Source organism: Morone saxatilis, unplaced genomic scaffold (genome assembly GCF_004916995.1).
Source record: "Morone saxatilis isolate NCDOM2014 unplaced genomic scaffold, NCSU_SB_2.0 Contig11, whole genome shotgun sequence".
Classification (NCBI taxonomy): Eukaryota; Metazoa; Chordata; class Actinopteri; family Moronidae; genus Morone; species Morone saxatilis.
The window spans coordinates 6561972-6577732 of NW_023339663.1; the positions used below are offsets into that span (position 1 = coordinate 6561972).

Consider the following 15761-nt stretch of genomic DNA (forward strand, 5'->3'; position numbering starts at 1 on the left):
GGGGTCTGTGTGTGAAGTTACCTGGTTAATGGTCAGTGCCTAATGTATCTAACTTTATGGCCTCACGCTCGCATATCGCGTATAGGTTGTTGTGGTGGAAAAAGCTATAAATATTGTAATTTTCAATAAATTATGTATATGTGTTGGTAAAATATGATAACAGGCGTGAAAAGCCGCAAATCTTTACATTTAAGCATCTGCAACAAAATAATTTTTTGTATTTTTTGATTGAAAAATGACTAAAACACTGAACTGATTATAAGAATAGTTGCTATTTAATTTTCTGTTGATCGACTAATCAATTAATCGACTAACCTTTGCAGCTCTAACTGGTATCTATGTATATGTACCCAGATTGACAAAAAAATGATGAAGAAATTATAAAAGATAAAAAGATTTCTTGTTATTTAAACAAAGCAATTAAGCTCTAAAGACACCTTTTAACCACCTTTAGTGATTCATTGGCCATATCTAGTTTAACATCCTCACCTCCTTCAGCTACTTGAACTGTGCAAATAATCCACCTATTGATCCTCAATTCCTAACTTGACAAATTAACAAAATCAAAGCAGCAGGCTAACGGCATTCATGCTAAATAGAAGACCTCTCCAAATCAGTCGAACACGCACACGCACACGCACACACACACACACACAGACAGGAGTAATCTCTCACTAATCAAGGACATCGATCACATTGCAAAGCACATCTGTCTGCATCCCCCTCCACAGCGCTGACTCAGATTGATTACCCTGACAGGCTTAGTACAGAGACAAAGACGGAGGGAGAGAAAAGATGGAAAAAAACAGAGAAAACAAAAGGATATGTGGGAATGAAAACAGAAAACTCAGGGCACACAACATAAGGGTCCTGTCAAAAAAAAAAAAAGAGAGCCAGATGTATTCAAATCTTTGTTAGCTAAATATATCGAAGTGCCCAAACCAAAACAGCAAATGTGAAAAACACTGACGTTGTTGCAAAAGCACTGTGATGAAGTGAAGCCAGTTTATGTATCTCCCTTATGTGTGTGTTCCTTCGTGTGATCCATATAAATAAAGAATGTCAAACCACAGAAGAAACCATGTGTTTGGTGCTTTGGGAGCAGCTAAATGTTCAAACCCTGAATTAGGATGGATGGAGAATGAATGATTATCTGTGTAGTGTATAAACCTCAGGTAAGAATGAAAACAACTACTTATGATGGCCCCAGACTGTGTGTGGAAAAAAGGTTGTTTTTCTTCCTCCTAGTAAAATAAAAGCGAAGACCACTTGTACCATGGAAATAATTTGGTTCCAATGCTTTTTCTCAATCCGCTGTGTTGAGCGCATAAAAAAGCATTACTCTCCCTGCTACACTCATCCATGTTATATTTCTGAAGACTGAATCAATTTTACCCTCAGGAGTATAAACCCCTCAGGCGTCATCAGAAAAACTGGGTTGTGCAATAATACAGTAACATCTATATCTCAACAAAGGACGCAGTAAGCTTCTCCCACATCCATAGAATATTTAAACACCTTCATCACACATGGAGAGACAGATACTAGCTGTTCAAACAGGGGCCACATGTATGAATGCTGTGTACATGTGAAGCTCTGTTACACATTCCTCACGTAGATTTTACCAAATGATTACATAATTCATTCACATCATATTAAATAACAATGCCATTCATGCAGTAAACGTGACACAAGAGAAAGCACTGGTATGTCAGATGCTGATTGCTATGGGTTTTGTAATGGTGACTGATAAAGGCTACAAGGCTGAGCTAAGATAAGGAAAGACAAATCTATTGCTACAACAAAGAGCAATTTCTTTACACAGGCTTTTTACCCTTTACTGAGACAGAAAGGTTTCATTACCAAGAGCAGCTGATAAAACCTCTGGGCTCAAGTGCAATCAAATACTACAACGCTCTCAGGCAAAGCTGCTCTCTGTCAAGGCTACACAATCCTAAAACTGTTATTTCAATAATATAAAATATATTGACATTTTTTTAAAACCTGCCTCTGATCTACATCAAAACACACAATGATAATCATGGGATACAGTATGTACAGGAAGACAAAGATGTCCTTGAAAATTCTAGCTAAGCACCTTGAGCCTTTCCTGCTCTGAAAAATGAATCACTACATTTTATTGCAACACGCCAGCTTCTGACGTATCCTAATAGCACCATAACCACAGCGAAGGTAACAATTAATTCCTTCATAATTGCCATTGTTCTGTGTATATAATGGAAGCTAACCATGTCTTCTCTACCAAAGCTATAGTTGAAATGAAAATGGGGGACTGTGCTACCATATTCAGTCACATACAGTCCACACAGTCATACATTTTGGGCCCTGGAAACCCTTGCAGATAATGCAGCCACAAGGATATATTATGATTTGAGCTTAAGATAGTGCAGTGTGTAAACACTAGGTCAAAGTACATCCTATTACTGTTTATATATAGTAGTAATAATAGTAGTATAAAGCAAAAAACTCTCTTTGTTGCAGATCCTAATTTAGTTGCCAGTGAATGCAATTCAGCATGCAGGAGTATTGTCACTGAATCTGTAAGAACGAGCAGATATAGTATGGCAAAGTTTATTGCTTGGGGCTCCCTCTTGCTTCCATGACTGTGTGCTCTGGTCTCTGCTCAACAGCTCAGCTCTCTCCTCTCTCCTCTCCTCTCCTCTCCCCATTAACCGGCTGACAGATCAGTAATAAACACAGCCTGTCACCTTCAAGGCCTGCCTCTCATTTACTAGAGAACACATGAAACCCCGCTCTCTTGTTCCCTCTCTATCTATCTCTCTCTCTCTCTTCCCTTCATCCGCTGGGCTCATTGGAGCTGAAACCTGATTTCTGGCCCCGGCCGCCTCCGAGGCAGCAAATTCTCCTCTGCACCCAGATAGTCCTGAAAAAGGCATGAATATTAAATTGAAAAGCCATGAATAAATAACCCAAAAAGGACTTCCGTCGCTCTAACCTCTTTCTGTCTCCCAGCAGTGGATGACAGAGGAAGAGCACAGCAGAGAAACAGAGGAGAAAAAAAAAATCATGACCACCTCAGGAGAGAAGGTGGACATTTGTTAGGTAATTGGCTTTCTCTATTTGCAATCCCATGGTGCTGTGATTTCACACATAAAACAAAGAGGTAATCACAAGGTAACAGTGCAGCCAATGGTTAGTGGAGCAAAATCCAACTGCAATATTTTCACTGGGAATATAATGTGTTATTTCCATATGTGGGGCAACCTGAGGGATAAAAGCGATACATATTGCAACAGCTTGATAATGTATGCGTGGAAAATGCAAATAACATTGAAAGAGTGCTGGAAGTGCAATGTGTACAAGGGATATGATGTTGAATGCATAAGAAACAAATAAAGAGAATCATTTATTTGTGATATATACTCACTAGTCCCTTGGCACGTGGCTGTTACACAGGAACAAGTAAATATAGATTATTTCGCTTCAAGCTATTCCCATTAGGGTGCTTAATACGGTATGTATTGTTCTGGATTTCAGTGGCCTGTATTTTCTAGCAGGGCACTTGAAGACAAATCTTAAAACAAGCATACGGTAGCTGCTAGTGAATAATCTATATGTGTTACCACTGTATTATGTGCTATAATGTAGCAGTGTTATATGTTACATACACTGTAAATGATGAGTCAATTAAACAAAGAATTTTAGCAGTAGAATAATACTTAAAGGTATAATCTGACCCCCTTTTTGGTATCATCTATGGAAGTCATTGGTCTCAGCAATTGTTAATCAGTGTATTTACATTCTATAATTACTACTCTAGATAGCATTTTTCATTGTTAGTGGTGGAGTCCGCCATTCCCACACTTCAAATTGTCTTCATGTGCACGAGGCATGTAATCCAGAGTTAGTGTATTAATTCTATCTCACTGATATCAGCCTCACTTGCTTGCTGTATCAGAGCTGTATTAAGTTACCACTAATGCAAACCCAACTGCTGCTTCACATTAAAATCATTCAACTGACAGATGGTGTGGCTTTTATTGTTAAGCAGTTGCAAGAAACGCAGTGTATTTGTCATTAACGTTAGCGCTAACTGCAACTGGTTATCCAGAATGCATTGATGAAACAAACCATTGTCATTTCTGGGAATTTTTTGACAGTGGATAAGTTTTAAATATTGCACGGAGTAATGAAACAAGGAGGAGTGAGATGCTAGATGAAAAACTGACGTTTGTTTGGCTGCACTCTAAACAGATTCATCAGTAGCACATAGCAAGTAGTGTTTTCTGATAAAGCAGCTGCTTAATGAGCCAAATCAACTACAACTGAAATCTTACGGATTATAACTTTAAGGATCCATGTCCATTTGAAAGGGAGAGGACTTTTCACATGAACAAACATGTAATAACACATGATAAAGACAGACTGATTGAGCTCACAAGAAATTAAGGCTTAATTTTGTTGTGGGTGTCTTAGAAAACAAAACCGATAAGGAGTGAAAAGGAATAGACAATGTTCTTCAGTTTGACGGTACAATTGTTCTATGATTACCCAGCCCAGAGCTTTAGAATATGCTACTGACAGCGTGTACATTAAAGGTATTCAATTTTGCTGGCAACATCTCTTGACATCTCTTTTATTTTGAGAACCTGGCTCTTAATATTGTTTTTACATCACTGAATGGCAAATATGACAGAGCTGGCTGTCCAGTGATGGTGATGAAAATTACATTTCTCTTGATACCTACCTGACATATTAAGAGCACATATTCTCATTCATGGTCAATCTACAACAAAAATGTGATACTGGAAGAGAAAAACTGTTTGGATAACCATTATATACACTGAAAAAAAACGTAGCTATTAAATAGTTGAATGCTGCTCTACATCAGAATAGATCATCTGAAGAAATGGATGAAAATGATGTTGGCACCTCAGGCTTAAGACAAGAGAACTACTTTGTCGACCTTGAGGTCCTTTGAAATGACTCCAGTCTCCAGTGATGTTGAAATTATATATATCAATGACTTGACGCTACTAGAGATAAAAAAGATCTCATCATGACCTGCTGCTGGAGCTGAATTTCTCATCTCAGCAATTATAGCCATGACTTCCTTCCCCATAGTTGGATCAAACCTTAGCCAAAGAGAGTTCTTTTGTGTCTGCGGGAGAGCCATCCGAGTGACTAATCTTTACAGAAAACGATTAACCAATATTCACAAAGCACTCACTGAATTCATATGCAATATCACAAGAGTTATACGTTCAGCACAAAACTGACAGAAGAACTGGGAATGACCTTTTCTTCTTTAAAAGACACTCTGATTTCTTTCAGTCGTGGGTAGCACTCATTCTTTCCTTCTGCATTTGTGAAATACTGTATGCGATCACAAAGATGAATTTACATGCTAAGCTCATGTGTGAATGTACTTTTATGAACCCTTATTCACTACAGAATTACATTTTTTATCCTGATAACATTTTCCGCGACATCACCTAGCATTACCTTGAGTGCCAAATTATCCAAAGATGGAACAAAAGACATGACATTGAATTTATCAACCACATTTTGAATACTACAAACTGAACTCTCCATCTCCTTCAACTAATTCAGTGCTTTCTTCAGTTGAATATAGGAGTGTACAAGAGATTTGTATGTTTTACTCTTTCTGGTTGAGCACTCTTTAAACAAGGCTTAAGGCCATTTGATTCACTCATGGAGCATTATTCTGGTTATGCACTCTTCATGGAAGTGATATGATTTTAATTCTTCGGAGGCATCGTAATGGGAAGGTCAAACATAATTCTCAGGTTACCTAATACTTTGTTCTGCAGAACAGCAAGTAGAGGATTCAGGCCCGTTCAGCAACAACTGTCCCAGCATGATGTCTGCCAATGTTTTGTTGATATGGACGTTCTGCCTTGAAAGAAATACTTACAAGCTACCTACTAGATTGTGAAAAGAGATCACATATTGAATCGATAACAGTAGTCTGGGCTCAGCTCTTGTTCAGATTTGTCCAGATTATAGTAATAAAATTAAATGTTTTGGTATGTTTTAATTTATGTTTGGTGGGTAACTTTGATGCCTCCAGCTGGTTTGAGGTTCAGTGTAGAGCCGAGATTTAGGTCATGGATCTCTTTTGTGACCTGTCCTATTTTTTTTATTCTCTTATATCATTACATTTGAGTGTATTTGCATGATTAGGATCAATTGATGTTATGGCCCAGTCATTTGGAATTTGACTTAAAAGGTAAAACTATTAATTAAAAATAAAAAACAGTGTTATTGTAGGGTGAAAAGCAGGTTTGGTTGGGTATTTTAGATTAGAGCAAACATACACTACATGAGGAAAATGTCTGAACCATAGTGATATATGGTTTGTTTTTCACTTTTCTAGCTGTGTGTACATAGCCACAGCGAGCAGAGGATGTCAGGCTATTAAAAACATGAGGGCAAGTGAAGGATAGCTATAAGGAAGAGAAAAAGGAAATGTGGGTTCATGTCAGAGAGCCAAATAGCTTTCAATACCCAGACTGACCTTCAGCTTACACAGAAGCACACACACACTGATACTAATGTTCACAGGATGTGACCATAAACCATAATGGACATCCCTTATTACAGGGAGTGAGCCTTGGCTGTATGCCATTTTAAATGTCACAGACTCCTCCACAGGCTAATGACTGATCAACCTGAGTTTGCATCTAGCGTAGCCTAGCATAAGCCAACTATAAAACTGGCTGGAGAGAGCGGCGGCATCACATGTTTGATAATTGCAGAATGCATCCAATAATGTTCATCCACATGCAAATGTGCTAGCTTTTCCGACCTTTCAAGCTTCCAAGTGTAATATGCAATATCACTACACTGTCAGTGTAAGTCGGTAAAGCAAAGTGTTTGCTAGTCTGCAGCAGCATCAAGCATTCAGCTCATTTGTTTGGATTGCCTGCAGACAAATCAAAACAATTCTCATTCATATAAAAACAAAAACAGCTGCAATTTCCAGGCACAAAATGCAGATGAGCCAAAGTAAAAAGTGGCAGGTGAAGAAAAACAAACCTCCAGCAAAACAATAGGACGAAGATATATTTCACCACTGGATAACAAACAATCAGATTAATGTTCAATTTAGAGTTTAATACATTACATGCTTGGTTTTGATGTTATTTTATTGTGTTTGGTGTAAGAGTAAACTAACTTGGATGGGGATTACTTAAGTTTTGCTTAAAGGAAAGCATTGTGTAGGAATTTGTGGCACCTAGTGAGGTTGAAGAATGCAACTGAACACTACTCACATCCGTATTTGACAACCTGGAAATGAGAACGGGCTCGGGTGTGTAGGAGAAATTACAGTGGCCACGAAACCTCGTGAAAACCTACAGCTAGTGTTTGGTTTTTCCATTGTGTACTGGCTACTGTGGAAACATGGCGGTTCAACATGGGGCACTTCATGGAAGAAACGCCGGGGATGTAAATAAAAACCAGGACTGAAGTCCCAGCAAACATTTGACAGGTGGAGACAAAAAGGACTTAAACTTGATTTTTGTTTGACTTTTAAACTGTTAAATACTCAATAACCTGATAGTTTGGAAATATCAAGGCTCATCGCTGTTAACAGTTCATATTCATGCTCCCACTGGCATTTTCCACAACACATTTGCTGAATTTGATTAATAAAAGAATCAATTTTAGAAGCCACATAATGCAACTTTTACATATTACCAAAGACGGTATCTACCACATGAATGTTTAACACACTAATGGAAAAAACAACAATTGTCCACGTTATGTAATAAATCACTGAGTCAGCTGAAATGAGTGGAAAGGCAGGGAACTGTACCCTTTTCTTTCTCATTTTGATGAGGCATGAGATGGTTTGCAATGTCAGTGACAAGCTGATCTTGTCAATGTAAGCTGCTGTGGGAGCAAAAAATTCTTGTGCTAAGCCCCCTTGAGTAAGATGAGCGGCAATGTCTTGACCCGTGAGATGCAGTGGGAATTGAGGTGGAAGAGGGGGCGAGAGAGCAAGAGAGTGAGATAGTGAAAAGCTAGCTGGTGACAGAAGACTCAGACATGCTGGACTGTGTAGGTCCAGTGGGTCGGAGTAACCAATTCAAATACCTAGCTAATGTGTACAGCAGGGAGCAAGTTGTGATCATTGCACACTGCATGAAAAAAGCATGCAATGTACAAAAAAACTGACATTATGCAATGGGACCTGTAAATTAGTCCAACAACTCAACATATATGATGATGTATGATGTATATTATAAACAAATAACTCATTTTATTAAAAGATAGGTAAATAACTACTGCATAATGAATACACTTTTGCATTTGTTATATTCTGAAAAACATTTTTATTTAGTTTTATTTATATAATGTAATGTAAAAATATTTCAGCTTTATCTATTTATTTATTTAAGCTTCATGAATTAAAAATTGTCCCACACCCAGTGTAGTATGCACAGAATGGTCATCTGGTGTCTGTGAAATATCAAGGCTCTTACATTTGTTATTACATTGAGATTTTGTGTTACTAATCTTAGGATATTAACTGTTAGTTGAACTAAACTTAGAACAGCAGTCATCAGGCAGCACTGCTAAACCGTCATCAGAAAATTAGTGGTGGTGGTGGTGGTTGTAATGGCGAGTGTGTGTAGGTTTGGCTGAGAATAAGTATATCAAATTACACATGTGAGAGCCAGTGCTGGAACAAGGCTGGGAGGCAGTTGGACAATAAGGAAGACAGCGAATCGTATTGTGCCAATACATCACTCGGCAAGCAATAAAGGTAACCTACTTGAAAATACTGCTGGTATGATTTCTTTATGGACGGTATAAATGCAAGGTCATCCAAACTAAACCACAAAATGAAGGCTCATGTGTTTCTATTTTGTGCGAGACAGCATTTGATCATTTTCCAGATTACAAATCTGCTTCAGTGTTTGCGTGACATCATAAATTTCTCCCTTCTTCTGGAGAAAGTTTTGAGTTGTCACAACTGAAATGGAAAGCAAGCGACTGCAGGTATAGTAAAAGAGAAAAGAATACTAAAGTTTATTAGTGGCTTACATTTTACTACTGGAAAGTTAAACAAAGCCACCAATAGAAAGTGACCTGCTGATTCATAAAACCACAAGCTCTTGTATGTTTAAATAATGTAGGTACAGCTTATCCTACAGCAATCTGTGCCTCCGACAGCGAGCCTGTAGCAGTGTGTCAGCATGTTTCATCAAGTTCAGCCTTTTATTCAAGACCATTAATTCCAGTTAGAATTAAATGTATGAACAATTTAAGACTACCTGAAGGTGAAAATGAAAATAAAAGTGCAGGAGGAGAATTATTTTTCACTCCCAAACAGAGCCTGGAGACTTCAACAGTAGTTACAGACTTTTGTATTAGTAATCAAATTCAACACATTTTTCGAGAACTGCTGACATCCTATTCAACAAGCACTTAGTTTCATTTGTCACCGTTAAGGTCTATGCGCAACCTCTAAAACGTTTTTAACTGTTCCTCCTATTTACAAAAATGGAGACAAGGTCATCATATCCATTTTAGGTTTTTATATATATTAAAAAAAAGGTACAGCTCCTGCTACATTTTACCTTGCGCCTCTCAAAAAGCCTTCTCCATCGATCTGGAAAGATCAGAAAGAGGCACAGCTGCATACACAATCCTCTCAAGTCTTTAGAGGGTTTTGAAATATTAACAAAAGAGCTTGCAGGTACATCATTTTGCAGCAGCAGCTATGGCAGCAGAGGGAAAATGTGTTTGAGTCCTATTATAAATCACACAATACAGCAACAACATTGCACATCCAGGCCTAGCTTGTCCCCCAGGCAACCTGACAGCAAAATCCCGTCTTTACAGATGGCTCTCAGAGAGGATCTGTGCATGTGTACGTGGGAGAACACTTTGTCTGTGTGTGTGTGTGTGTAATTTTGTTTTATTAATGAACATCTAGTAATCAGAGCCAGTGCCTAGCATTATAACTCTTTCACATGTCCATTTATGTATGCATGTGAGCATACAAGTGCAGATGAGAAAGCTGATAAAAAGTAAAGAAATAAAAAAACCTTAGTCGGCACAGGCTAATTTCATCCACTCCACTTCCCCTTACATGAAAGAAGTAGGACTTACAGATCTTGTGCTTTCCTTTCATGGGGAATTTCACCAGCAGCTCCTGGGGGTTGGTGCAGATGAAGACGAATGGGGAAGAGGACTCCTCACAGGTACCAGGGAACTGCAGTGGTGGTGGTGGTGGGGGAAAGAAAAGAGCAGTTTAGCATCATCTTACACAGAACTAAGCATATTGTGCACAGAATATGTTAAAGCTCATGATGCCTGGTATCACGGTTATGAATCATTCAGTGAGCGTCTCTGTTTATACACCTACATAATGCGAGGTGTCCTCCATGCCTGATGTAATACTACATGCCGTGACAGCAAATTATACAAGTCTCTCTGGATCTTATGCAGTAAAATTGCACAACTAATGATGCAGTTGCTAATGAGAGAATCACTTGCACTAGCTGTCAAGATGAGATGAAATACGTTACAACCAGCACCAAAATCCAAGAGATGTAAAGCCTTTTTTTAGATGCAGTCTCGAAGGTAAACAGACAATATTGAATCACATAAATAAAATAGTAAAGGCCACATGTACACTATTTATGTTTTCATCTCATTACACATATAATCATTAACTTCTAACATAACTCATCAAAAGTATACTTCTAAATCTACATCACATTTAACCACATCCATGACATGTTTATGCATACCCTATAACATGCTATACCACATTCCTATGAAGGAGAGGGTGTTTTACAGCTCATAATTGACAGCAGCCCACAGCATACAGAGGCCACGAGACAAGAGAAAACCTCTCTCTCCCTGTGTTATTGATTGGTCTCTCAGGTGAGAGTAGGGAATTGACTGACACAGTGACAAAGGAGTCATCTTTCCCATCACTGGCAGCCAACGGCTCTCAGCTCATCCAATTTCCTCCGGCGCTATCAGATAGTGCCCATGATTGCATCTAGCCAGCCAGGAAGCGGCTCTTTTCATGACAGCATGCTTTTTCCTCCCCCCCCCCTCACTCTCTTATTCACAGTCGCTCTATCTCCCTCAAAGGAGCACTGAAGGTTGTGACAAATTTGGAGCTTTTAAGGGAAATCAACAGAGTCGGCAACCCATCTGTATGGTCCCTGACAAACTGGGGAGAGATGATAGAGATGTTTATTTCAGATTACAGTTCATGTCGACTTTAGTGTAATACACCGGTGAGTGATAAAATATGTAAACACTCAAAGTCGTTAGACATTGGTGGGGACCCTTAAAGAGCCCCTTGATTCCTCCTTCCAAATAACACAGTGATACCAATTAAATTAGGTCTCCCCGTCAACTATGCAGTCTCCCAGATAGAAATCTTTCCCCGACAACCCTTGAACAACACTAGCTTTGAAGTGGGGTTAAACGAGACGAAGGTTGTGAGTTATGTAATGGGATGAGGCTGGCAATATTCTACATTTTTTGTATCAAATGTCATCAAATGCCATGAAAACATTACAGGTGCCACATCATTGTCTTGTAAACAAACAAAGTTTCTGTTTCCATTCAGCATTAAACCATTGTGTGATGTGCGAAACCATGTGAATTGTATCCGCCATGTGCACGTGCATACTTCTGCACGTGCACAAGAACAAACACAATGGGGACTCTGTCTGAAAAATAAATATAAATAAATAAATCACTCCATGCTGGCAAAAACTCCACAGGCGACCTTTAAAACCAACAATGAATGTATCTTACAGTCCAACTATTGACTGAGGAGATGAAGCCTCATATAGCTTTACAGCTGAAACAATTAGTCAATAGTTGACTAATCAATTAGTCGATAACAGCAATGAATTATCAACTATTTTGAGTAATTTACAGTCAATCAATTGTTCGTATTTAAAAAAAGCGTTTTAGATTAGTTGGACTGTTGGTTGGACCAAACAAGCAATTTGAAGATGTGACACTTGAACTTGTGATGGGTACTGTTTAATAATTTCTGACATTTTTTGACTCAACGGTAAATATAATCAACAGATTGGTCAATTATGAAAATAAGAATCAGTTGCACGCCATAGACCTCCAGTGTTTCTATAACACACCGTTGCACGTTATGATGAACACTGGCTCTATTTTGAGTCAGTCCTCACTATTTACTCCTATTTGAGCAATTTGTGCTAAAAGCTAGGAGAGCCCACTGTTACAAGAAATGATTCAGCCTTTTTTCAATAAAGAATCTATACACGTATTCATGACACATTTTTTATAGATTTATGTCTTAAGTAAGAACCAGTTGGCTTCAGGCTGGATGCCTCAGACAGGATAGGGAAGTAGAAAGTAGAATGGACTAACACATTGTTGGCTTTGGTCTTTGAAAGGGAAAAATATGGAATAACCTCAGACAATCACTGTATACCCCAATTCATACAGCTGTTTTCAGTTCATAACAACTGTGGAAGAGTCCCACTGTAACAATTAAGACCGAAATTCGAAAGAAGGAATACCTTCTTCTATTAACTAGCCAGAGGGGACATTCATTTTCACCTACACAATGTAAAGATCGATCCTGTTAACTGTTAAGACGATGCAGTGCTTCTCAAATAGCTTGCTATGTTGAGTAGCCTAATTGAGTCTTCATTTAAATGTCCATATCAGGCACTTAGAATGACACTTTAATCCCATTTTAGCATTGTGCACAGTGATTACTTTTACAGAACCATTAGTGTCATTCATTAAAGGATATATATATAAAATCTGATATTATTCTGTGGTTTACTGGTGATGTGATTGGAGGTTGTTAAATATTTGTCACACATGTATCCTATAGCCCATTTCTGACATGAACCACTCTTAATTGAATGCTGTCAGATTATTGTAAAGGCTGCAGTTCAACATGCAGGGAGAGAGAGAAATGTGAGTCTCAGGTCACTGCAATAAATGTAACATCTCACCAACATCATCTCTTATGCACAAAATCTTTTTAATAAACTAGGACACTTTTAAGTTGTTGAGGAGATTAATATCTTCTTGTATCAGATCAGTGAAGATGACCTAAGGAATAACAATACCAGCATGTCCTCTCCATATTTTCAATTTTTCATTCATGCCAAATGTTGAATAAATTAATATCCAGCCAAACACTTTATGCAGAATGTGAGCATGTTAATTAAACTAAACTTAACATCCTGTCATTCAGTGCTAGTGCATCACACCAATGTCTGAATGAGAAAAAGCCATCATTGATGAAGCCTGATAAGTAATGTTATATATTCCATGTCTGAAAGGGGAAAAAGCACAAAAACATTTTTTTTACTGAACTATACTCATTAATCAGTTATTTGTCAATTATACTCATATTTCTATGATCTAAGAATAATCATCAAAGATGTTCTGGGAAAAGAATAAAGAAGACAGACAGTATTTGTGATTAAAAGTGCAAAGAAGAGATGATTCAAGAGGAAGAAAGTAACATGAGGCACTCATTTCAGATCATTACAAAAAAACCTCACGTTGCACAAGATGGCTGTTATCTGAGGTAGCCAAGGAAACAAAATGGTGGTGGTCTTGCTAAATTCTGATGAAACGAGCGTGGCTGCAGCCTCAGTTAGAGTGTGTTCATGTGAAACCCCGCCAGTTGCCTGCTCTTTCATCCTCCATTAGCTAATTAGCATTTAAAGCTGTTGAATGTGCTGCTGCTTTGCCTCACTACCTCCCCCACCTAATTGTTTCCATTCCATGTTAATCAAAAGGGCACAAAACATCGTGGTTATGTGACAAAGAGGTTTGCTAAAGCCCTCCATATTCATCAGGAACGATCTAATGTAGTCAGAGTGGACCTGCTTACAAATGCAATTAAATTTGAGCTTGTTGAGAAAAACAGGTATTGAATTAAGGAACTGTTAAGTGGAATTATGTGAAAACACTACGAGTGACAATGACGCCACACTGCTTTCAGTTAAGAGTGAAATGAGCCGTTATGCTGGTTTCTTAGTATGAAAGGTCTTGGTTACAGCCCTAGGGCATTCTGGGTTGAGGGACCAAAGTGTTTGACATGAGGGAGATCTGAGGGTGTATGTTCTTGTGACAGGTGCATTAAAATGCCTGTGTGGATCGAGTATCACTAGTTGGTTGCCTCAGGCCAATTTACTTGGAGTTAGAAGTCAGACAATTGTTAGACAAGGACTCCGCAGCTTCTACTTGCTCATAAACATCACTGACAACTGGCTCATGTTCAACACAGAAAAGCATCTGCAAGTGGCAGACTTCCAAGCTTGTTTTTAGAAAATAGATCCAAAAACACCTCAACCTTGCCAGCGTGCCAACACGTGATAAATCTAGTCGTCAGTCATGTATTTTAACCAAAGTGCATTCTTTTGCATCAGTTTTAACCGCCCATCAGTTTGTGTGTGCACAATTCAACCACCTAGTTAGTTCACTTAAAGGAATAGTTCCACATTTGTGAAATGTGATTATTTGCTTTCTTGCTAAGAGAATGAAACCACTCATCTCTGCCAGCAGCCAGTTAGCTTAGCATAAAGACTGAAACAAAGGCAAACAGCTAGACCTAGCTTCTCTAATGCTTGCTATATATTGTTCAAAGTGCAAAAAACATGTTGCAGTTTTACAGAAAGTTATGCCCTGGGCTATTTCTTCCTTGAGTCTCGTCATCTCTACCTTTAGTGAATAAGCAGATTTCCCCAAAATGTGGGGAAACCTATTCCTTTAAAATGTTTTAGCTACATGAAACGTAATTCAGTGCTTAAATTTCTTATAGACAGTAATAAGTAGTTTGGGGTTAATCAGTTCTTCTGGCTAGAGAATAGAAAACCAGAATGTGCCCAAACAATTTAAACTGAAGCATCTTTTTTTATTTTCAGGCTAGACGTACTGCAACGCTGCGATAATACGTGCTGAAGCCGGATGAGTGGGAGTTAAGGAGGCAACATGCTGTAAATGTGGATTCAAAACATTTTAACCACTATCCTGTTGAATAAAAACCTACATACGAAATACTAAACAGGAAAAGAAGTGAGGTGAAAAATTCATACAGCTTCACAGCTTCTTCAGAGACTGCCAATTCAATAAACTGCCCACTATTTAATTTGTTGGGATCAAGCCAGAGGGGATTCAACAATAACCAACTGTAATAATATGAAATTCACAAGTTCATTGGAAAAAGTAAAAAGGGACGGCAGGGCACAGGCGGCTGGAAGGAAGCCTTTGGCTATGAAAAATAACAGTGGCTTAGAGGGCAGGGAGAGGGCACAGTGGCCATATTGCACTTACCACATATCCTTATAATAAAGTAACGTGTGCTGAGGTTTATACATCATATGAGTCTTTCATCAGCTTCCTTTCCTCAAATAATCGTCTGCGTTCTATATACTGTACTATTCATTCTCAGTGCAGTCCAAAACACCATGAGTTCCAACCAACATTTGATGAAAACAACATTCATCTTAATAAAACCAACTAATACAGAGCCAGGATTTGACAGCAGGAACACAAACCTTTGAGTCCAAGCTTGTCAAGTAACAGCTCAACAAGCCAACACTGTTCCCTCTCCTCTCTCTACAATGTCTCTCTCTCTGGCTCTTTTCAGCTGCTGTCGGCAATTAAGGGCAGCAGAGACAAGTAATCTCCTTCTGGGCGACAGGGCCAGACCAGAACAGGCATGTGGAGTGGTCTGTGCAGTCGGGGGGGGGGGGGGG

At 38.6% G+C, this 15761-nt stretch overlaps 1 protein-coding gene across 1 annotated transcript in view; it reads right to left on the reverse strand.

Moving 5' to 3' along the window:
* Window positions 1-15761, reverse strand: part of trip4 (thyroid hormone receptor interactor 4) — a 69879-nt gene that overhangs the window by 30497 nt on the left and 23621 nt on the right. The window contains exon 12 of the mRNA XM_035652488.1: window positions 10132-10234. Coding sequence (XP_035508381.1) covers window positions 10132-10234 — 103 coding nt within the window. The remainder of the gene's footprint in view (window positions 1-10131; window positions 10235-15761) is intronic.